We start from the raw sequence: 24,979 nt of genomic DNA, 5'->3' as shown, positions 1-24,979 counted from the left end.
TACTGAAGTAGAAATTCCCAAAGAAGGAATATTATGCTTAGAACTTGAGAGCTGGCTCTGTGTTGATATGGTTGCCTACATCTCGCTTATCAGGAAATGACTGCTACAGATCACAGATTTGTCCTAAGGAAGGTGACATGTATTTCACCCCAGAGGGCACTTTAACTATACATAGAAATCTCTGCGCACTTTCTGCAGAGGAAAAATAATTTATTGATTTCATTGATTGCAAAAGATATCTTCATGTACTGTATTTTAATGTTTTACCACATGAAAACATTGTACTCTGAAAATCTTTCACGCTTCTCAGCTTCTTCAGATTCCGAAACTCACAAGGTTTTTCCACTACACAGTTTTTCATAACTTTGCTGTTTAAATAAGTCAGAGTGTTTCAACACAAAATCTTATCATTTCATTACTATGCAATTTTGCAATGTTCTAAACTGCTTAAGTTAAATCAATTTTATACACAAAGTTTGACGTTATTCTATCTCCTCATTGTCAGTGCTTAATATGCTGCAAGAATTTATTAAAGATTGCTATTTGAAAGTCAGACACAAATAAGTTATGAATCAACATAATACTGCCTCACACTTTTCGAAGAAAAACCAAGAATTAAAGGACTATTCTGCCATCAAAGCCTAACAAAAGTGATCATAAATTAGAAATTCTGGGCTCCTACCCTAAAAGATTATTATAACAGAATGTAAAGAGAGGCTAAAAATTCTGATATATGATACTCCTTTATTACTAGCATTGATCCACAGAAAAAGAAATTCAGTACATGAATACTGTACTGGGGACTTGGAAAAATACATCCACAAGAGGTGGTAGAGGCTGTTGTGCATATGCAGCTCTGAAGTCTGCCACAAGCAAGGTGAGGGCACCATGACAGAAAGAAAGAGCAAGCCTTGGATTTAGAATATTTCATACAAGGTAAAAATACACATACAGGATCCATATAAAGTATGTTTGTTGCTCCTACAGGAATAGGAAGTAACAGAAAGAGATGAGAATTACTCCAGCACCCTTCATTTAGCAAGACTGAAGGGTTTCTATTTACTGTTGACTACATTTTGCCCCTGTAGGTTCATACATACAATATTTTCTTGTAGTATATGACTGGTTTAATCAAATTTGAATTTTTGGTGCTATGTTGTGTCTGTGCACGTGCATGAATGAGTGCATTCTTACTTCAACCTTACGTGACAAAAAGAATGGTATTGCAGCAGTGATCAAAAACTCAGAAACAATATAAGGAATAACCTGATAAATTACTTAGAAATGCCTGTGGGAGGGTTAGGAGGAGTGGCACAGATTTGACAGGGCTTTGAGAAACACCCTTTTATATACAGCGCCAAGCACTGCTATCAGACCCCTCTCCTCCTCTCACATCACCTCCCCTGCCCCTCCCCTGTGTTCAGCAGCCCCTCGGGATCCCAGCACAGACAGGCTTTCCTCTCTTTGCTCCCTGGGAACCAGGATGCGCAGCAGGGAAAGCACAGTGAGAACAAGGATGCTGCTCTCATTTCCTTTTCCTTTCTCCCATCTCCAACAACTGAAAGGGTCCACAGAGTAGGTAAAAGTCCCGTTCAGCAGAGGCAAGGCTCAAAATGAATATGCTTTATTACAGATATAACCTGGGAATGCAAATATTGAATCGTAATATATTTCTACTAAATACAGTTTTAAATTTCAAGATACATTATGGATTAATTTGAGAAGACTTAATGGGGAAGAGACAAATCACATGGTTTTATTTCCAGTATATTTGCCTCTCTTCCCCTTAAAAATTTGGTTATGGGTAATTTCTTTGCAGTACCTACTAAGAGTATCAGTTCTTAATATGGCTACTCACACAACATAACTTTTTTTGTTAAAAAAACAGCCTTCTGCTACAAGTGAAAAATGTAGTATTTCAAACTAACATCAATTTGCTTAACAAATAATCGTTTATATTAGAGCATGCTTGTTATAACCAAATGCACCCATAAGAACATGCTAAGAAAGATCAGCACGGAAAGACTGAACCGTTTCTCTGTTACTACACTCTATACAAGCATGTAATGTGCAATAAATAATATAAACACTATGCATAAATAATTATTTGATATACATGACAGGTAAGACTTCTTTTAATGACTTCTCTAGTCAATCCTAAAACCTATTGCTTTTACCTGCACCACACAACAGGAGTGGGACAAGGTGCAGCAGATTCATTATTAGCAGACCAAGCTCTCACTTTTCCTGAACTTTGTGGCTTTCGTGTTATTTGCAACATTTTTTACTATGTATATTAACAGATATGTCCAAATTGTCCTATATGCTGATATATTATGCAGATTTCTCTGTTTTCCAGAGGTTTTAAGGCCAGTCATGGTAGACTAGGGGCATTATGAATGATTGTGAGAGCAGCTGATTGAGAGGCAAAATCATAGTCTCTTCTCATGAGCAAAGTAGGTAGAGGAATGGTCACTTCCCCTAAAGAATCAGATCCTCAGATATAATGGACCAAAGTATGAATTTTAAATCAATGGAACTGCCATATACTGTCACAGGATGGAAAAAAGAATGAAGATGGAAAAAAGTATGAAGATGTTTTCAAAAATATCTCAACTATTTTGAATAATCCTTCTTTGGCAGAAAAAGTTTGGCACAACTGGAGTTTACAACTCATCTAGGGTCTTTTTAGGAAAAGTTGAACAGTCGATTTTCCCCATTGGCCAACAGTACAAACAGTTAGAATGAACAGGAAATGTAGTGAACCACTTAAGGAAAGTTTCTGAAAGGCCAGTTAGCATCAGCAAGTTGGGTAACAGCAAGAACATGGTCTCTTATCTTCAGGAATACAAGCTATATATCATTTGAGGCTCCCTTAGACTATTAAATCCCATACTGAAGTATTCTGAACTGGTGGACATTTACACCAGCACAGAATCTGAAAGGATTTACAGAAATAACCTTAAATGAGATATGAAATAGGCAGGCTTTGAGTGAAAGCTCCAGTTGGTGCCCTAAAATCTCTAAACTACAAGACATGGTGCCACTTTTGGCTGTGAGTAGATATTGCATTAGAAAAAGGTCCAAAAAAAGTCTTCTGTTTTGTCTTATTCTCAGGAGCAACAAAAAAGTCAAAGAAATACATGCTGTTTCTAGGGTACTGTTCTGGGAGTCTGTTCCTTTTAACTGGCATTAAACAGTAAAATATACTTCCAAATTTTTAGACAAGGAAGAAAACCCCTTCAGAGAGCAAAGGGGCATTACTGCTCTGTGTACATGACCCAAATCTAAAATCCTGACACATGAAAGAAGAATTTCCCCAAAATATTAAATATAGTTGACATTTTTAAAAAACCACTAAGAAGCTACAGGTGTGCAGAAATGTAGTTTAAGGGAAGCCTGTGAATCAAGCAGGGCAATTTGACAACTGTAATAAGGTTAGTAACTATTGGAAATGTCATTTAGCATGAAAACTCATACCCTTATCTACACCGTCAACACTCAAAAACAATTACATAATAATTTTCATTTCTTGAACCACATGAAAGCCTTATTCCTGTTTGGTATCACTTCAGTATGCTTCTGCATACTGGAATCCAATAATTCAATGAATCCATAAAGGTTTACAACTTTTTTAATTAAGAAATATAAGGCTATATTAATTTCTTCTGCATGACCAGAAAAACATTTGCAGAAATATTTGTCCAAACAAAACACTGTAAAAAGTTTGGAATAAAATAATCCTTGTTTGCACAGGTGATGGATGGACTTTTCTCAACTGACTAAATATTTTTAGTTTTAAGGCAGATTTTAACCATCAACTAGATGCAATATTTGATATACTTCTCCAAATAATTCTGATATATACATGGTTATTTAAACTGCATAGATACATACCATAAAAGATATTTCCAACTTGCCTCTGTCATTCTAGTGCTAGCTATAATCAAATGATTAGGAGTATGCATTTTCCATACACTAAATTAATACTATTGTTAATTTAAATGTTGATTTCTACTTACGGCTTTTAAAAGTTTTTATTTTCAGAGTATGCAATATATATTGAAAAACTCAAAGTCTACTTTGGATGAAACCACAAATTTCAAAAATTAGAAAAAAAACCCACTTGGAATAACTGACAGCATAAACTGAAATTCACTTTTGTTTATCTAGGGTTAGATTAATTTTCAAGCATTATCCACTAAGGAGTTTCTGCAGATTTTTGTGAAGTATCTATCTGTGTTGTTTTTCTTGATGAAATAATACAATACACAGCCATTCCAAGACATAGCTGACTGGAGATCCAAGTTTATGCAGGCACCACTAATTTGTCCAATCTGTCCCCTCAATGTCAGTGACACAGTGTGAGTAAAAAGCTCAACTTTTACTTTAACAGGACTATCTGAAACCATGCATTTGAACAGAATTGACTTATTACGCCTTGTTGAATTTTAATCTGCCTTAACAGATTAAACAGATTTTTAAGCAAAAGCAGTAGAGAAGAAAGTTATTTCTCTGGTAGTTAGTGAACCAAATACAAAATTTCTCTAATCTGATTATGATCTATAGTAATTTTCACACACAAACATATTACAGCTATGCTTTAAAAAAAGCTTTCATCTTTTAAAAAGATGGTAGGAAAATAGGGTTAGTTAGGATACTTGACAAAATGGTCTTCTGTTGCTGGAAACAAATCAAATGAAAAAATCTACGTGATTCTAGGAGTACTATTCACATGCTTCACAAATCTTCCAACTATATCTCTCAATCATTTTCTTTTTCCAGTTTTATGCTTCTTAAGATCTGGTATTACCTTATATCCAGGTCCTAACTGATGTATTGCAAAAATCTGTGCTGGGTTGAGTGCTTCAGTGAATACATATACTGCTCCAAGCTGGCCACAGAACACTCTATTTGCATCAGCAGTCTCCGAAGATCCAAGAAAACATTTATCATAGCTCTGTATCAGAAAGAGGCAGTTAATAATGAAATAATATTAATACACAGCTACTAAAGCCACAAACAAAGGGAGGCTGGAATTAAAATTATAAAGCAACCATTCTCAATCTTTTATTACCACCCTGTGGTGAATAACTTAATTTTGAATACTGTAGCATTAATTATTTTAGAGGTCAATATGACCGGCTGCTAAGATTTGTTTTCTATTAATTGGTCAACATACAACAGAGAAAATTAAAATAGTACAAGAATAGAACAAATAATCCCCCCTATTGCCTTCTAGGAATATGACACTTGAACTTCCCTTTAACTGTACTCAGAACTCCTACTGCTAATACACAAGAACACATGATGAAATGCCTTCTTTCACTGTTGTGCAAATACAGCTAAACAACTCTAGAAGGAAAAAAAAAGAAACAAATACAGATTTTTCTAATTTACATCTGTTACACAGTGTCCCTCTCTGACCACAGCCTATAATGATTTGGTTTGACCTTAAATCATCTTCTGCCTTCTTCTATACTCCCAAGAGTTATTTTCCATGACTTTCCAAAAACTATTCCTCCCTTCTGCTCTTCTCCATCAGTCACATTATTTCCGATTAGAAGTGATTTTTGGGGCTATTTTGCAAGTATTTGCTTAAAATTTTCAGGTACTTCCAAAAAACCTGTCTAGAACAAAGACCCGAGAAACCAAAAAGCATGATGAAGCACAAAGAACAACAGGAAGATCAAGGATCTTTGAAGGTTATTCTTGCAGCTCCTTGAGTCACATGTACTTTATTGAATGGAAACAAGGATCTTGCACCACTCTTTGAGCTGAATCAGCAAACCAGTACAATCTGCATTAGGAAACCTGCTTTTTCATCTGGCTTAACTGCTGAGTTTTGCTGTAAGGAAAACTTTTGTCAGTCTAGGGAATGAAATCAAATATGGTGAACTGTTACAGCAACTGATCTAGGTGGATAGGCTGTTAACAAGGAAAAGGGGACTCAGGTCTAAGGACAGGCAAAGATCTGGAGATCAGCTTTAAGAACAGACGAGGCAAGAAGTATCCAGGATTTTGTATTTCATTTATCCTCTTTTGATTTACTTTTTTTTTTCCCCTTGGAATTTCTATTATTTTAAGCAATTTTGACAAAATTTAAAAAAACTTCTGGCAAAAACCCTACACTAAAATTGATTCATAAAGTCATATCCAGGATGTACAGTGCAAAAGATGAGTTAATCAGACCCCTTTGACTCCTGGTAAACCTAATGGCAAAACTTTATAAAAATTTTCAGTTACTTCATTCAAGCCCTGCTTAGCCTTGAAGGCTTTCCTGACACTGTGCCATTACTGTCACAAAGTGTTACATCAATTAATGCTGAGCAATTGCCATTTTCAATCGTTATTTGAGGAACATGTCCAAGGTACTGATGCCACTGTTTTCCTAGTTGATACTTAAATATTCTGAGACTACATTCTTGCCTATTATAAGGGTATTTTCCTGGTTTCCTCGAGTAAGCATTAATTGTACAACAGCTATTGTAGCTCTCAACAGATTCTGAGTTTTAATTATACTTAAGATCTAGGTTTGTTAGCCTCAAGTAACTTCCTTTTCTGTCTTTTTTTCATTCTTCTTACTTTACATTTTCCCATTTCTTGCACTTCATTCTTACATCATTTGTGTTTCCATTATTTTTAATTGGAGGGGAGGACTAACTCCTGATTTCCAGATAATTTTATCCACTTCTGTTCCAGATGCTAAGCAATCTGTTAACCTGAGTTATTAATTAATTTATTTATTTAGAAATCAGCACCCAGTATTAATAGTTCATTTGATCTTCCTCCAACTATCTCATATTTCCACAATTTTAAACCTGACAGACACCAAGTTTCTTTGCCTATTTTCGTACACCCTTGGTAGTATGAGATCAATAACTCCAAGATGAAGTGATTGACAGATCTACTTCACTCAGTCCCTTGGCCCAAAACATCCTATTTTATTTAAATAAAAAAAAATTAAACTCTTCAGACTTATGGACCTTGTTATTTAAGGACTAAACTTCATCCTCAGTCATCTTGATAATTGTAAGCCTTTTTCAAATACAGTGCAAGTGTTACTCATACTATCAATGCGTTGGCTCTTCATCACTTGAGTAAACTTTTTAGATCCTTCTACAGCTTCCTTATTCTACAACAGAAATGCAAAGTTCTATGAAAAATGTCAAAACATCATCAATTCATCTTCATCCATCTGAATAAAATCTTCCACCAAACCTCCACATTCCCACACTCTACACCTTGAAGAGAAGTTCTGTTTCTTTTGTCACTTCCCACAACTGAAGCCAATTCCTAATCATACCAGCTGTAAGTGTCAAACTCTTCAATTTAACTTCCATCTCAAAGTGCATTTGATATCTTATAAACAATTAACCCTACAAGGCCTATGGAGCTGACCATTACTGTGGCTGCACACATGTGGTTCTGTTACACCTTGCCATGCATGTCACTTCACCTTTTTGCCAAAATCCCCAGCTATATTTACCCCTTGGAATATAAACTCAATGAGTCCTTTATCACTAGCCATGCTATGTTGTACAGGACATGAAAACAATAAATATTGGCACTGTTATGGTTTTTATATTTCATTAAATAGTAGTAATGAATTTGGAACCAAAAATGGCCCTATGAAAACAGAGTACCAGTAGCATTCAAAATAGAATGAGTGAATACAAAGAAGCTTATAATGTCTTCCCCTTCTTCATCCAAATTTTCATCTTCTTCTGACATTCGGATGAAAGATACTGCAAATATTTAGTATATGGAGGTTCAAAAAAAGGAAAACATATCTCTTAGTTCAACATATATTTGTGAAGAATGCAGGTCTGAACACGTAATGAGTACATCATGTAATATCCTATATCTGCCTAGCCAGATTACAGAAGTAGTTAAGAACCCAGTAAATTCATGGCCTCGTATAAATAAGAATGATTTCTAAGAAATACAAGGAAAAAATAATTAAAAATAAATGACAAAATAACCATTTTTTTAGAGTATCACTGTTTTTGCCCCCTCTGTCTTTATTTCCATGTCTCCCAGGCTACACATGAAAATGGTAGACTGAGGTTTTCTACAGTTCTTGCTGGGATACAAGAGATAAGTTTCAGATAATGAAAAAGCTTGCACAAAAATATTAGAGAATGGTAATGTGAGATCACTCTGAAAATAAAATGAAATAAATTCACTATCTCTACCAAGACAAAACCTAGACTTAAAAAACTATATTCAATTCAGTTCCTTAATTTTAAACTCAATAATATAAATGTAATGAAACTTTTACTAGTCTAAATATATGTTTAATCATAATGCATATTGTTCAGTGGTAGATCTGACACAGTGAGCAAACAAAAAATCTTGTCATCAGTACATTTAGTGTTTTTAACACTCAATCTTGATTATCTTACAATATTCATCCATAAAAAAGACTGAAAAGTCAGAGGCACTTAGTCAACAATATGCAGCTCCTGACCCTTTCTGTTTTCACTATTTTCACAAATCGTTAAACCTATCAGTATAAACTATATAAATACTAATGCTCAACATGGGATGCAAAGAAAGAAGAATGATTGGCTGACTTAAGCAATGTTTTCTTTTCCCCCAAAACTATTATGGTAAAGGTATTTTATTGACATCTTGCAGAAGACTAGTTATTCCCAAGTGTAAGAGTATGAGGGTAGATGTAAACAAATAAGCTGGATAATTGCTCAAGACTTTTCAAGGGAATACTTCTAACAACTCAAACTTTATATGAAGCAAGAAAGTTCTAATACAGCTAAAACAAGAGATTCTCTTCCTAGATAATGCAAAATAGTTAGAAGCCTATGTACACACTCCACTATTTTCCCTTTTATGCATTTTACACATATGCATTCATACAGCTTTCCTGAATTTCTTCATCTTTCTATTCTACTTCCTACTATTGACAAAACAGATTTTTGTTATTAAAAAATGGAGAGCTAAGGATAACTAGTGTCTTTCATAGCTTAGACTATTATCCAGTGGACAAAATAAAACCTTAGCACATATTTAAGTCTTACATCAAAATATCTAAAGCTTGGAAAACCATTTTCACCTTAAGAAAAGATTGTACTTTTGTTGCATGAGAAAGGAGAAAACGAATGCAGTGAAGAAAATACAAACAGAAGGAGCAGCTCTTCCTGCTAAGCATTTGTCATTAAGGTTTACAGATCCCCACATGATATAACCAATAATCCAGACCAGATCCTCTGAGACCTCAGTTGGCTTTTCAGTCATTACATTTCACCTAGCATAAAAATATTTATATTACCAGGGAGAAACCATGCTCTGCAAAAACTGAAAGTCTAGCCTTTTCTTGCAAGTAGAAATGCTACCACAAAACCCAGAGAACAGAAATCTGAACTTTTAGAAGGCAGAGCTCTACTTTAATTAACATGCAATATTTAAACTTTCCCTTTCAAATCCTATTTTGCCTGTAGAATTTAGCAAAAGACAGCTCATTTCCCTAAGGCTTCTTTATCCCCTATAGCAGTCAGAAAGAAATGAGACCATATTTTAAATAAAAAATAACAAAAGCATAGCAAGTTGATGAATCAAGGACCTCTGAAATTCTATCACAGATTTAGCTGAAGGCAAAGCACAAGAAAATAATTTTGTCTACTTTCCGCAGCCAGAACTTTGATCCAGAAAGAGCAATATTTGCTGCTTCATTAGGTCTAGGCTCTCAAATGTTCCAAAGTCAAAGGTACAGAAAGACAGCACATATATAAAAAAAAAGTCAATAATATTACATTTTATTAAGTAGATGAATAAGTAAGAATAAAAGACATTTAAAAATGAAATTTACAAAGATCTTGAGGAAAAAAGTTACACTTTTTTTTCTTTTCGAATTAACCTTAAAATGAAAGGTGAAAGGAAAAGCGATAAAATCTTACATCATTTGTGTTGACGTGCCAGGCCATGTCCCCATAGGACACCAGCTGACCATTCACGTAGCAGCGAATCTCACTGTTTCTCCACCGGTTGTAGATGTGTACAATGCTTATCATGTACCACTGCAAAGACATGAAAAATCAGCACACAGGGGCAGATTGTGCTATAAAACAAAGTTAATGAATGGCATTAAAAAATCGAGTGCCCAATCCCATACACTTACACAAAAAGATGAATCCTTCTAAACACGTAGAATTCAAATTCAAGTGAGTGGGACTTCAAGTCCAGTAAATAGAATGGTGCCTAAATGTAATGATGTACCTACCTGCACTGCCTTATGGGATTAGAGGAAAAAATGCATACCTACAATTTAATTTCAACAGTACAATTGAATTTCAACACTATTCTGTAAAAAAAAAAAAAAAAAACACAACTGAGTTTTGATAGGAAATACAGAGCTATGTGCTCTTACTTAACAAATTCATATCACACAACCTCTGTCTTTCCATCACTGCTGTGTGTCAGCAATTATTAAATAAATAGAAAAAAAAAATCACAAAAGCAAATCTTACAGCCCAGGATAAGATGTCATCCTGATTGTTTGCTTTGATATTTTTCCTACATTCTTTAGCATTGCACCAATTTTTAGACAACTGCTATATCAGAAAAAATGCATTAAATAATCAAACAGAAAAGCCACTGTAATTTAGTGCTTCCACATACTACTATGGTGATCCTTCCCATAATTTGTTTAACAGAAATCATTATGTCCTTGACAAATAAATTCAAGAAGAACTCTGGAGTCTTCTTACTTGGACACAGTGGAAACATAACTGGACAAAATCCTGAGCAACTTGATCTAGGTGTCCCTTTTTCAAACAGGCACAGAGACCAGATGGTCTCAACACATCTCTCTAATTGACTGTGTGAAAATGTCAGCTCATCTTAAAAATAGCCTTTTGTATTCTAATAATTTGTAATATTAATTGACATTTTCATCATCATTCCGTTCTTGGTATCTTTTTCAATTATTATATTTTGGTTTCCATGTTCAGATAAGTCCCTTTTTTCCAAAGTAGAGAACTTCTGCAACTCTTGGGGCTTGTTGACTCTCTTCCTGAGCTGGGATAAGTAGATACAGAGCCCACTAACATAAAAATTCTGTGTCTTTGTCAGAGAAAATAAAAGTAGATGTTTTCACATGTTGATTTTAAAATTAGACAAAACACAGAATTACAAACAAAACAGCATGCAGCAAAATACACTTTGACAATAAGCATTACAGTAATCATCTAACTGAGCTGTATTCTGTTAGAAGTCTACAAAAGCTATAGATACAAGAACACATATTTTTACACATTTTTTTCCAAGTACTAAAAAATATTTTTTCATTTTTCCCTCCTTTAAAGGTAAAGCTAAGAGAAGGCAGAAAAATGCTGCTGATCCTACAAAGATACTTTAGAGTATTTTATCTCCTGTGTTTCCAGGCAAACAGATTAATTGGGCAATACTGGAACAAAGAAGTACTGCTCCAGCTTTGGCTTCTGAAGTCAGGTATGGAAACTCTATTTTGTTTTTTTTTCCCAAGGAACCATGAAAAAAGTTATTTTTGTGAGTCACAGTCAAGCTCAAAAAAACCCTCCCAAAAACCTAACTCAAAATTCACTAAGCAAATTTTGTTTCCCATTTTGTAATCAGACTCTATTTAAGGGAGGAACATCCATCATAAATTCAACAAAATATTCATAACTCAATGTCTATACATGCAACTGTTAATCAGAAACTAAGTACAAACCACATGACTAGAGTTTTCCTTTCATCATTACTTCTTTTCCAAAGCTCCACACAACCTAATATAAATCTCAGGAAAATATCCCATGTTCTCATTCCTTCAGTGGTTGATTTACCACTAATTTTCACCAAGTGGTGCTGATTTTAAAAATTTCCATCCCAACAGCAGGCCTTCCTTACGCTGGTACTGTTCAAAGTTGTGCCTTTTGTGTATTTATTTATATTTCTGGTATGACACTTTTATAGCAGAAATCAGCTGACAACCCATAAGCCCGAGGTTTTATGTAATGATCTTCTGTCTGTGATTTTTCTTTCAAAAGGCTTCAAAACCATTTCTGAAAACATACAAATTTGCAAGACTGTCTCTGTGTGAAGCTAAAGCTTAATAGATGACTCATTCATTCGGAAACAAATAATTCATTACTTTTGTTGAAACACTGTCCACAGAGCCTACAAGGAACTAAAATGAGCAATGCTATCTTGGGAGAGCTTTGGTGTTCACATTAAACTTTAGGGAAACTATATAAACTACTTCTTATATTTTTTTTCCCCTCCATGTTAACCCCTCACACATGCACATGAAGCTTCTTTTAGTTCAAGCCTCCTTTCTTTCATGCAACTTTTCTGAACCTTTATCATTACTGCTGTGTCAGAGCACGACCTATGTCTGTTACTCTGAACCACAAGGCAAGTTCTAAAACAACTCCCCAGCTCTGATCTTCTTGAATACACATGCATACACACACATGCACACAGTCCATCCTAGCTCACTACCATAAGTAAATCAGTAAAATACTGCTTTTTGTCCTCCTACCCTTGAATTAACTAAATTTACATCTTCAGTGGCAATTTCTTTTTAGCCAGGAAAGCGTTCAAGTATTAAAAAATGGCTTATTCTTTGTCTCGCATTTTTTCACTATCAATCTAGACAAAAACAGTAATACAGGTATTCAAAGCTAATTCCTAGACAGAGGATGACAAACTCCACCAAGCCAATGATGCATTCTTAGCAACAGGAAAATAAAAGTTCTTCTGAGATTTCTGCTTGCTCACTTGATTCATATCCTTCCATCACTGTATTTTAATGAATATAATTCTCTTATCACATAATAACGTAGGTTTTTTAAGGCTTTCAGATGAGTATAAAAGACTAAAGGTCTTCAAAAATCCACATAGTGTATATCAACTGGCTCAAAAATCTGTTCTTATGCTAAGTGAGAATCTTTAAAATAATTCAATGGAAACAGGAGAAAAAATTCCAGTGCAGCAGAGCATTGCTTTGTCCCAGATACATTTATCTGTGTTTCCTAATCCTTTACATTTTCCTAGCTTCTATCACAATTTGATGGCAAAGAAATCAAATGTGATAATATTTAACTGTAAATATAAAAAAATACATTTTTCTAAAAACTGTATTATTTTCCATCTAGAATTCATTTGGGGGGAAAAAAAATTATATACCCCAATTGAAAGTTCAACCAATTTAGAATTCAATTTTCTTTGGAACTAAGGGGTGCCTGCTCTAAGGTTCTGGGAATTAATTACCATGTCTTGCATACATTTCTATAATCCTTCTATTGACATTTAAATTTGAGACACTTCCTCTGACTCATACCCATTTACTCATAAACAATGATGGAATGAAATACTTTAGCTTTTTTGCCATGTTAATATATTCTTCAAGGGTTCTATTAAGCCTCAGTCATCTAATTGGCCCTCTGAAAAGGAAAAAATGTCTAATAATTTTGCATAAGATTTTCTATAAGTTGTACTTTTCTAAGTATTCCTCATATGGATTCAACCTCGACTTCCTGAAGAATCTCATTTTAGTAAGAGTAGTCTGTACATTGCTATTGATCTATGCTCAGGTACATTGTAAGGAGCTTTTAAATAGTCTGTTGGATTTTGTGATTAACAGTGTATTTGCTCACAGTCTCGTATTTCTGCATTTAGGCAATTTCTCTAGCACTAGCAAACCCTTTTTTCAAGAAGGAAAGGCAGTGCTTTACTACTAACACAATGAATCAAACCAAGTTGTATGACATCATACAAAACTTTTCTTCAACTTTTAGTTGAAAAAATACTCTTTTCCCCCCTAATATTCAAAGTCAGAAACACAATTTTCTTTCACATTTATCTTGCAGTTTCCTTCCCCTTATTATTTTCTCAAAAATGCACAAAAGCCACCTCTCTCTCTGTTGTAACAACAGCTTCCTTAGATAGTAGTAAAAGACCCTTCACTATGCATTTTTTGTTTACTGCTGAAACCTGTCAAGCTTAGTCACCAGTTGCTGTCACTAAGTCATATTCCTACTCCACAGGACAGTACAATCAGAGAGATGAGGAATCACACACTAAGGATTTCCAGATGTGGAACTCACTTCTGTCTCTGCTACAGTTAGTCAAGGTGTTCAGGATTAGAAACATACACACACACATACAAAAAAAGAGCTGTTTGCTCTTGACTACACTGCTTTCCTGTTACAGTTTTACAAGAAATGTAAACTGTAAACTGCAGCTCAAACTCAAGGGAGCAAAAACACTGGGGGTTACTTATGTAAAAACTTCAACTTGGAGTCTGAAAAAAGCAGTATAGACATATTAAACATAACATTGCCAAAGCTAGTTTAGCTCTGCTGAGATGTGAGGCTATTATACTACACCCATATTTTCTATTTGATAATTTGACAACTGAATTTCTCCATGTATTTTTATAAATTCTCGCTTTTACAATATTACGAAATACACAAATTGAGACCTAAAGTAACCACTCAGCACATTCTAAAGCTATAAATTAAGGTTACACATTATACTGTGAATGGTGTCACATGACAGCAGGAAGATCTTCACGTGAACAAAGCAGCTCTGATCTGCCTACATAAAGCTTTTGACCAAATGACTTGAATCTATTACTTTACTGTGATTCAACAAAAAAAATTGGAAAAAAAACCTCATACCACATTCTTCAGAAGTTTGAGCATGACGCTTCTGACAAAATCTACTGCTTAAATGCCTGTGTCTGTAAGCAAATGTCTATGGAATGGTACATTTGATGGCAAAAATCACACTTCTCAAGTTAGCATTAGGACAGTCAGCTGCTTTATAAATGAGTACACATTTTTTGAATGTAATCTACACATTCAAATATTGTACAGTGAAACCAATGTCAAATCTAAACAACATGAAGAAAATCAATTTGCATGTTAAACAGGATAAATTTTGACTTGTTAGGGCCAGGAATTATATTTGACAGGTTTTATTTCTTCCACTACGCATTATGTACTTTAACACATGCATGTGAACACAAGTTAATAATGGAAAAACATATATTAAACAGCTCAAAAATATATTCTAAAATAATTATTTAAAATAATATCTAAGTCTGACATATGACCCAAAGTGTATGAAGAATGAACTTTGGGACATGTAAAACTAATATGGGCATTATATTTTTATGTAATCCAGCAGATCAGCTGATTTTGATTTGAAACTGGTATTCATATAAAGAGATACCCAGGTACCAGTATTTCAGAATTAGTTATTTTGAGTAGCAACAGCAAAAGCTAAAATTTTCCAGAGCTGGCACAAAGAAAACTACTCATTCGTATTAAAAATTACCAAAAGCATATCTTGCTGAAATATGAAAGACTACTTCCTCATCAACAAGTAAAGTTCAGCTAGATCCCAAAAGCTGATTAACAATAACATAATTCAAAAGTTAAAAATTACATTTGTTCCTAGATTCAGATGTGCTACTTTAAATGGAAATTGAACTGTCATCAAAATACTTTTCTGGCTATAAAATTGGAAAAACATGAAAAAAAGAATTGATTCACTCCAGTAGACTCAGCAGATATGTGTTTATAAAGCTTTACACAACCCTGAGTGATATACTAGAGAAAGACATTACTTTGTTTTAAGAAAACCACAAGGGACCTCAAAGCTACATGACAAAATTAGAATCGGTGATTTTGAACCACAAATACACACCAAGAGAAATAGTGGAACATTAAGTTGATGGGTGAACAATGGCATTCCCTCCCTAAGAGATTGGTTTCTCAAAAAAAAAAAAAAAAAAAAAATCAAGCACTGAAATTCAATATACAAATCTTAAGCCTATAAAAAAAGCAATGAACAAAATATACACAGGACTGATATCAGTGACAAACACACAATGCTTGGTGTACAGAAAAGTCAATGCTTCAGTCAACCACCTGAAGCCCACCAAATCATGGTTCCGCTAGGACTACTAGGCACAGAGTAGAAATGAACACTAAAATGATTTAGAGATCTAATCAAGATCTACTACGAAAAATGAGAAATCTTTAAAAAAGCACTGAAACAGAAGAAAGTTCAGAGCCTTATATCATACAGCATCAGATAATGAAACTCTAGCATTGCCAGCAAAAATTTTCAAGAGCTTGGCAACAAAGTTACCAAGTACAGGATTTTCAGAAACAGAATGATGACATTTAAGTCATGAAATGTAGCCATTTTACAAATACTCAAAATTCTTCTCTATCTGAAGTCAATTAAGCAGTGGTTTTGAAAAGCAAGCTGACTTTACGCAAGTGTTACATTATAAAATACTACATTTTCTTGAATTGATTCTGAACTGTAACATTGCACGAACACTAGAGCAGTTCCTTGTAAACGAGAAATTATGATTAACACTACGGCACTAAAGGGATTTTGGCCCTCCTCCCAGGAACACATGGTCACATCTTCAGTGCTATTCTTTACTGCAAGTACCACTTTTCTTACCTTGCGTGGCTGAAAGTCGTACTTCACACAGTGCTGGAAACCTTTGCCTTTTGACTTCAACGATGTAACTATCAAGCAGTTGCCAACAAAATGAGCAGAATACCCAACACCTTTGCTAGTGCGGAAACTGAGAAGAGAGAATTATGAATGAAATTGGGAAAAGGGGAATTATTTTATTATAAAAAGGTCTAAATACTACTTTAAACTGACACAAAAAGAAAAAAAAATGCACCCAGAATGGTGAATTTAATTTTCTTCCACCATTCTTTTGGGGGAGCTACTCACCTTCACTTAATTGATTCCAGGCTACATTTTAAAAATCAATAATTTTTTTTTTTTCTAAAATCCAAGATAGTAAATATTACACCTATCATGTTTCACCCTCAGTTTCTTAAATAATTACCATGCACAAGAATAATTTTTCAAGATGTGAATAAATTATGCTAATGATATATATGAAGTTTCATTCATCTGAGTTGTGTATTTATTCATTTGTCAAATGAATAAAGGACTGCAATTTTAAGAAAGTAAGCTTAAAAAGGATTTTCAAGCTTTCTAGTGACAAATATCATAAAGACAGATAATGCAGAGAGCTCATACATTTCTCCACTCATATTTGAAAACAAAAGCATTTTAAAGAGCAATTCTGGACTTCTTAAACACTTTGCAAAGGTAACTGGTAAAAGTTCATGAATGACGTTCACAGAACAATTTAAAAAAAGCAAGTACATATCTACAGCTATGCTGCTTAATAACTTCTGAAAAGCTAAGTACAATGAAGAGCAATTTGTTATCAATAATATGGAGCACACTGTAAACAACTTTAGACTTTTCTTTAATTAAATAACCAATGGCTGAAATACAAATTCTAGATGGTAAATGTCATCTATGAATTCTGAAATGAAGCTTTGCAAATATAAGAAAAAAAGACAACTACTAATTTTGAGCATTTGTACAAAGTCCTGTAGATCACTAGTGAATACTTTTGCATTCTCTTAATGTAACTAACTTATAAAATAATTTTGCTATTACAGTAATAATGCTTTAAATTGTTTTCTTTGTTGCAATATTTTCTTCACTTTTACTAGTTTTTTTCCTAGGAATATTAAGAAATGGAAGTAATTTGCAAACACTAAGTCCAAATTTCCTCTTCCTAAATAGCTGCTGAAATAGAATATTTTTAGTCTACCCTACTACACATATACAATCTTGATTTTAATATGGAAAAAAATTGTATATTTGTGGAACCTATCCCATCTTGAGAAACTTACAGTTAAATCAATATGTGTGCATTATTTAAGAAGAGAATCAGATTTTCCTCTTTGCTCAGTGGGAGGAAAGAAAAGAAAAACCCAACCCAAAAAAATAGTTGATAAATCATGACCTTATGAAAAAAACAAACTCTTTACAAAATAGGTTGCAATCATAACCTGAGGTGATCAAGGTAGATCACTTAAACACTCATCTCCTATGAGGGCATTTTTAAAGGAGGTTAAAAAGAGCAATTCAAATGCTCAAATTCTAGAAAGTCACATTTGTTGCAATGAATTAGAATAGTTTTATTTAATTTAAAGAACAAAGTAAACCGAACACGCGTAATAACACCTAAAGATTATTTTTCTACACCCTAATGAATCCATCCACTGAAGTTCCTACTCCAGTCTTGAATTATATATAGTATATAATATTTTTTTCCCAAATTCAAGCTTTGTCTTCCTCATTCATTCATCTGCTTCTCTACACTGTACACAGTTCTCTCTCCCCTTAAGCTGCTGTGCTGAAAAGGAGCATTATTCCCTGCCACTGCCTTTAATAAGGGCTTCCATAGAACTCTCTTTGAAAAAAGAGAAAAACCTGCTTCTTTAATGTAAAATTTCCTCTCTATGTAAACCTAAGATATAACCTAAGAAGGAAGGGAAATATTACATGCTGTCCATTACCACTGACTTCAACAGTGAAAACACTTTATAACACTGCCATTCTATTGCATCTTTTGAAGACTATTTTTAACCTGGATCATGCCAACGATCTGGCTTCCACAATGACCCCATAGGCAGCTAAGCCCCTCAATGAAAGGAGCAGTGAACAGCTCCATGGAAGAATATCACTCACATACACATTGCCCATTTACACAACCTGCATGACCACAGCGCTGAATTTGGAGCAATAAAATCAACCTTAAAAAGCTTAAAATACAGCCCTTACAAAAAGAGCAATTGAATGTGTTGTGAGATAGTTTGAGACTTTGATTTATCACCTTAGGGCCTTATGCCACTCAAAGAACTTTTCAGAAGGTAACTACAACTGTCATAATGCCAAATCTGTTTCTCAGCAATGTAAGTCATCTTTACAGTCTAAAATGGTTTCATTTAACAGAATGTCATTCTGAAGGATATTAAAATAATACTACATTCTGACATGTTGTATTATTTGCTTAGAGATGTCAAATATAATAATTTCTCTTAAATTACCAGCAGCCAACCATTGTAAATATCATCAGGTTTTTACCTGATAAAACATTATTATCACTGTGTAAAATGCATCCTACTACTTTGATCAAGTGCTAGAGAAAGCATTTTGAAATAAAGAATATCTTTTGAAGAAATGTCCACATCTTTAATTTTTTTCCCTTTCCTATCCTTGCTGATTGCTGGGATGATTTTATTTCCATTCAATTTTATTGAATATGATTTTATTTCCATTTCCATTGACCATTTCCATGGTCAAATCAGACTATTCCTAAAATTTTAAACACTGAGCTGTCCTTATGTGTGCAACTTCCTGGAGTTCAGCACACAAACATGAGAAAGCAATGAAATAATGAAAATACGGCTAATTTCTTAGCAGAGCTCTTTGCCTTGGAATAGAATGAACGATTTTATAAACATGAAACTTAGCAAAGATTTCAATTTTATTTCCTCCAAATTAATTAACGTTCTAATACAACAGTAGTTAAGAAACTGAGAACTCAAATGTTTTCTGTTTACCTCAACACAATACTATATAATATTAATCTTGCCATTTTCTTTCTTGCCAAGAGTAACGTAGGCTAGGACTGGTCTCTAGGACATTGCAAAGAAATTCTCTTACCAATGGCCTACATGTGCAGAACTTGCCACATCCAAAGATAAAATGCATGGAGACAACAAGAGCAGTACCATCAACAGCCACATGGTTTTATGAGCCTTAAATTATTTCCCATTGCAGCTGGAATACAATTTTACTACAGTTTGTTCATATAATCTTTATAATTATGTTTCATTTTAGCCAGTTTCTCAAAGCAGCTACTGAATGTTATTACACTTCCATAGCAAGAGAGCATTCTTCCATCCACCAGTGGAACTCTTTAGGGATTCCAGTTTCTTTAGCTCAGGATTTTAGGAGCAATTTAACATATGATCATAGTACCAGTATTAAAAAAATATTAATTCATTCTTGCCTGAAAGGTGTGGGTGAAATTTGCTTTCTACTAACTTTGGAATTCCACTATACGCTTTTGCAACTGTTCTGCATTATCTCTATTTTCATAAGCCCTAGAGAAGGTCTGAAGCTACTAGACAGCTTGATTTTGGGTTGGGTTTTTCTTTTCTTTCTTCCCAGTCTCTACATCTGTAAAATTAAGATGTAGAATGCACTTTCAGAAATTTTAGCCATTCTTCCATTTAATGCTTGTGGAAGCACTTGGAATGTTTTATTAACAAAAACCAATTATGACAATTCAGCCTCAGTTCACCTTCTAATTGTTTTACAGAACCTGATACATAATCTAAAAAAAAACACCTCTTAAAAGATTTAAAAAAACCAACACTCAACCCCCCCCTCCCCCCCAAAATCCATCTCAGCATCTGGACTGATCATACCTAATTATAAGCCTTACTTAATAATTATGTCACCTATCCCCTTTTTTAGCAGGAACAATAAAGTGTTTAGAAGATGGAAACTTCCCAGCTGAGCATGCTTAAGGTTAGCCCTAAATATCTAAATTTGCAGTGTCCTTATAACAAGGAATCTATACCTTATTTTTAAAGAATTTCCAAAAATCTATTAAACTATGATGGATGTAATTATTGTTATTATAGCTATGTCTTATAATTGTGATAGTGGTCATATTATTGTGTATCTAAATGTCTGAATTTTCCTATTTTGCAGTCTACCCACTGGATCTCAGATTAAAAGAAAATTACTCATTACAAAATGTGTTTTTCAAGGGACAGTTCACTCCCAAGTGTTTTCTGAATAATACCAGTTTTTCCCATGATCTCTTAAAAGAAGTGGTAATTCTTAACTGTAGATGACATTCCAGTAATGTTTTTGCCAAGACTTCAGGAAGGGATCACATCACCTTTATCGTCTCTGTTTGTTCAGACTGTTCTTAAAAAGATCACATTAACTCTTTCAGCTAGAGCAATGGAAATGGATTTTATGGTGGTTGGCTTATACCAGAATTTCTGCTGCAGATTTCTGAACCTTACTCTTTGAATTTTACTGGTCTTCCTTGTTGTTATTTATTAGTCATGCAAAAAAGCCAGACTTCTAATTTTCTTCCAGGATTGTCACACACAGTTTATATTTGGTAAGACAGTTACTACACTGTTCCAATACACAAGTGTAAATAGACTGTCAACAGCTGCCCAACATCTTCCTTAGAGAGAATTAATTTTTTTTTTTTTTTTTTTTTTTTTTTTTAGAAAAAACCATCCTGGCTTACAGTTCTTGAAGCAGGGTTTACCATGTCCCAAATAACAGAACTGCATTTGGCAAATGTGAAAGCATTTCTTTGCTTCCCTTATCCAGTTTTAAGAATCAGTTCTCACATCGTGGTTGAGCTGATGTAACTGTCTCACACCACAAAGGCACTGGACTCACTTAAAGCCTTGAGTAATTTATAAAACACATTTTTCACCTACTTCAACTGAAAAAGATATTATGTGACCAAAAAAGCACATTTGAAGAAAATAAACATTTGCTTTGGTATCTTTCTCTTGGTAGTGGTTGTGTGTGACACAAGCTTTCATGTGGCAAAGTCTGAAACCTGTGTAAAGTTCAGGTGGATATTTTTCCTATTTTAAATTATTAAATCAAGCTTGGTTTAATCTATTATGTAAAAATAATAATTTGCATTGCTCCTGTCACAGTGAAGTCTCCAGGGCTACACCTTAGACTTGGAAGCAGGACTGGAAGCGATAAAAGCAAGTTTGCACATGGTAGTAGAAAACTGGGAGGAGCTGTTGACCCATTTGAAGACAAGGAGGCCCTGCGGAGAGACTCCGACAGATAAGAGGACTGGGCAATCACCAAGCATATGAAGTTCAAGAAGGGCATGTGCTGGACTCTGCGCCTGGAATGGGGAAATCCTGGATGGACAAACAGAGTGGGAAATGAGATGTTGGGAAGCAGTGCCTTGGAAATGGACCTGGGGGTCCTGGTGGGTGGCAAGTCAAATATGAGTCAGCAGTGCCCTGGGGTGCACCAGGCACAGCATGGCCAGCCGGGCAAGGGAGGGGATTGTCCCCTCTGCTCTGAGCCGGGGCAGCCTCACCTCCAGTGCTGGGGGCAGTTCTGGGCACCAAAATACTAGAAATACATTAAACTATTGGAGAGTGTCTGAAGGAGGGCCATGAGAATGGCCAAGGGTCTGGAGGGGAAGCTGTATGAGCAACAGCTGAAGTCACTTGGTCTGTTCAGCCTGGAGGAGACTGAGGGGACACCTCATTGCAGCTACAAGTTCCTTGTGAGGGGAAGAGGAGGGGCAGGCACTGATCTGAAGTCTCTGGTGACCAGTGACAGGACCCGAGGGAATGGCCTGAAGTTGTGTAAAGGAAAGTTTAGGTTGGATATTAGGAAAAGGTTTGTCACTCAGGGGGTAGTTGTGCATTGGAACAGGCTCCCCAGGGAAGTGGTCACAGCACTGAGCCTGATCAAGTTCAGGAAATGTTTGGCATATGGTGTGATGGGGATGGTGCTGTGCAGGGCTGAGTTAGACTCAATGATCCTGATGAGACCCTTCCAACTCAACATATTCCACGATTTCCTTCTGAGAGTGTATATTCAGTTCCTTTTATGTGCATTATACTCACATTAAATATTCACATTTTTGGGGAACCGGTGATCAGCAAGCCATTTTTATATTCATTCATCTACTTTCTATTACCTTTAGTTAATGTGCAAACTGCATTCTGAGTTGAACAGATTTATTCTGTAGTACTGACATCAGCTGCGAATCTTTACCACCAAACAGAAAATAGGGCAACATTCTCCATTTAAAGCTCTAAGAAATAATATATTTTAGAATTCCTAAAGAAACCACAACACTAGATTTTATGGTTTATCTACAAGGCACATGTCTTGAATCCACGGATTTATCGATTGCAAAGCAAAAAGGACAGATGGTTTTATAAGAGTTTGTATACAGTGAGAACATTAAAATCTGCAGATATTTGGCAGGGGCAGGGGGAAAGCATGTCAGGAACTAGAAAGAATGATAAAGATTAACTGTTGTTAGGAAGCCAGAACAAACCATAACTGCAGCATTATAAGCTACTTACCAATAGAGATAGGGTTTATCCTTATCTACATTGATATTGTTTAGTGGATCCATACGAAACCAGGTGTTAAGAGTAAACCCATTTTGATAAGGCCACTTAGCAATAGGAGGCAATGCAATTGCCTGGAAGGAGGAAAATAAAAAAGAAACAAATAATTAGTTTTTTGAGAAATACTGTTAAAAGTAATGCCTTTCTAAAATCCTGTGTCATTCTATCTGTAGATCTGCTTTAACTTTCAAATATGAAATACAGAAAAAACCCTTTAAATAATGCTTCTGAGTGAATGCATTACTTTCTACCTATTTTAAAATACTTCAACTTTTAACTACATAAATTCTATCAATAGAGGACACAAAATTAAATTTGTGAATGGGCAATAATAAGAGAAGTAGAAAAATTACTTCTGCAGAAATTAAACTATAAATTCAGCTTTTAATAATTATTAATCTCATCAATAATCTTAAATACAAAATCAAATTAATCAACAGATAATAAAATTGAGATTCGTTGTTAAAACTAAAGCTAAACATTTCAAGGAACACCTTTGGGATACGGCTCCTGCTTCCTGAGAGGCAGTTTCCTGCCTGAAGCAGTAGAGGTGCTTGATGGCAAATGGGAACAACACCTGGGAGCAGTACTACCACCAGCACAAGGTGTCCTCCAACTGGAGTGACTAACATGCCACCTGCACAGACTGGCAGAGATGTAATACAGTACTGGGAAGAGCCCTGCAGCTGGGAAAATGAAGCAGCTCCCAGCAGCATATCCATAGACCAGTTCAGTGGACTCATGGCTCCTTTATACTGCCCCTGAAGTCCTGGATATCCCAAGGAGCATGCACTGAACTTTAAAGAGGGCCAACCTGGTATTTACCATGCTGATTAAAAGTTATGCTGTTTCTTCTGTCTCATGTCAACATTGCGCATCACACATGAAAGTGAGCTCAGTGCAAGTGAACTAGATCCTGTCCAGTCTCTTTCTTCTAATGAAGTGATTTGTTTTTTGGTTTTTTCTTAAATTTCTGCCCATGGTCCACTTCAGAGGATGTAACCTCTCCAAAATTTCATCGTGTAATCCAACATGTACTAATAAAGAAGTGCAAATTTGAAACTCATATTTCTTGGTTTACAGGTGTGGAGTCAATCATGAGTAGTTTTTGAAACAAGATCCAAGAAGGATCCAAACAAGAGAAGATTGATTCACCAATCAAGAACTCCTGATACTGATGCACACCTTTGGACAGGAAAGAATATTTGAAACTCTTCTCCTGCAAAACCTTTTTTTAACTTATGATAAGAAATTAAGAGATAAATTGCATCAGCATTTGCCTCCGAAGCCCAGAAATGTCAAACCAGTATGTGTCACTGTAAACACTGATATTCTGCAACAGCTGTCTTGCTGCTGCATGCATCTGCAAGACAGGTTAACTGTGGTTTTAATTTAGCAGGAGATAATGAAACTTTCCCCTTTCAAAACTTAGTAATTAATTCTTTACACAATCCACCCTCTATGCATTTTGCTGACACATAAGGCTTGATATCCAACAAGATCAAAGAAGTAATCTAGCAAAAAATAACCCAGGCATAAAACAGCGATTTTCAGCCAGTTTACTTCTCTGGTGCAATCTGCCACACTGACAAGTCTGGTCACAAGGAATCAACATAATGGTTTGGGCTTCAAGAAAATGATCAGTGCCATTGATGGATGAAATGCAGGTAGAGCAGCCTTCATGCACTGGCATGAGAAAACAGGAACCTCAGGATTATTTTCTGTTGGAAGACTCCACATTCTACCTGAGACTATGCCACTGCAGAATGGAAGTGTACCTAAGATTTCTATTTCCCATTATTAACCATTTGTATTACTCTCTCAATAATCTATAAATCCATATACAACAATTTAATTTATTTGTAGGGTTTTTTTTTTTTAAAGTACATGCAGTGAATGGAAGAGAGAATATCTAC

The 24,979-nt window shown here is 34.9% G+C and overlaps 1 protein-coding gene across 2 annotated transcripts in view; it reads right to left on the bottom strand.

Annotated features, from left to right (window-relative positions):
* NBEA (neurobeachin) overlaps positions 1-24,979 on the bottom strand; it is a 458,593-nt gene that overhangs the window by 346,899 nt on the left and 86,715 nt on the right. For both annotated transcript variants that reach the window (XM_063394796.1, XM_063394797.1), the window contains exons 5-8: positions 23,016-23,137; positions 16,471-16,597; positions 9,918-10,037; positions 4,814-4,960 (exon numbers count right to left, since the gene is read on the bottom strand). In XM_063394796.1, the coding sequence (XP_063250866.1) occupies positions 4,814-4,960; positions 9,918-10,037; positions 16,471-16,597; positions 23,016-23,137 (516 nt within the window). The remainder of the gene's footprint in view (positions 1-4,813; positions 4,961-9,917; positions 10,038-16,470; positions 16,598-23,015; positions 23,138-24,979) is intronic.

This window comes from Prinia subflava, chromosome 3 (genome assembly GCF_021018805.1).
Source record: "Prinia subflava isolate CZ2003 ecotype Zambia chromosome 3, Cam_Psub_1.2, whole genome shotgun sequence".
Taxonomy (NCBI): domain Eukaryota; kingdom Metazoa; phylum Chordata; class Aves; order Passeriformes; family Cisticolidae; genus Prinia; species Prinia subflava.
Note: the sequence above shows the minus strand (reverse complement) of the source record. Positions and strands in the feature narration are given on the sequence as shown.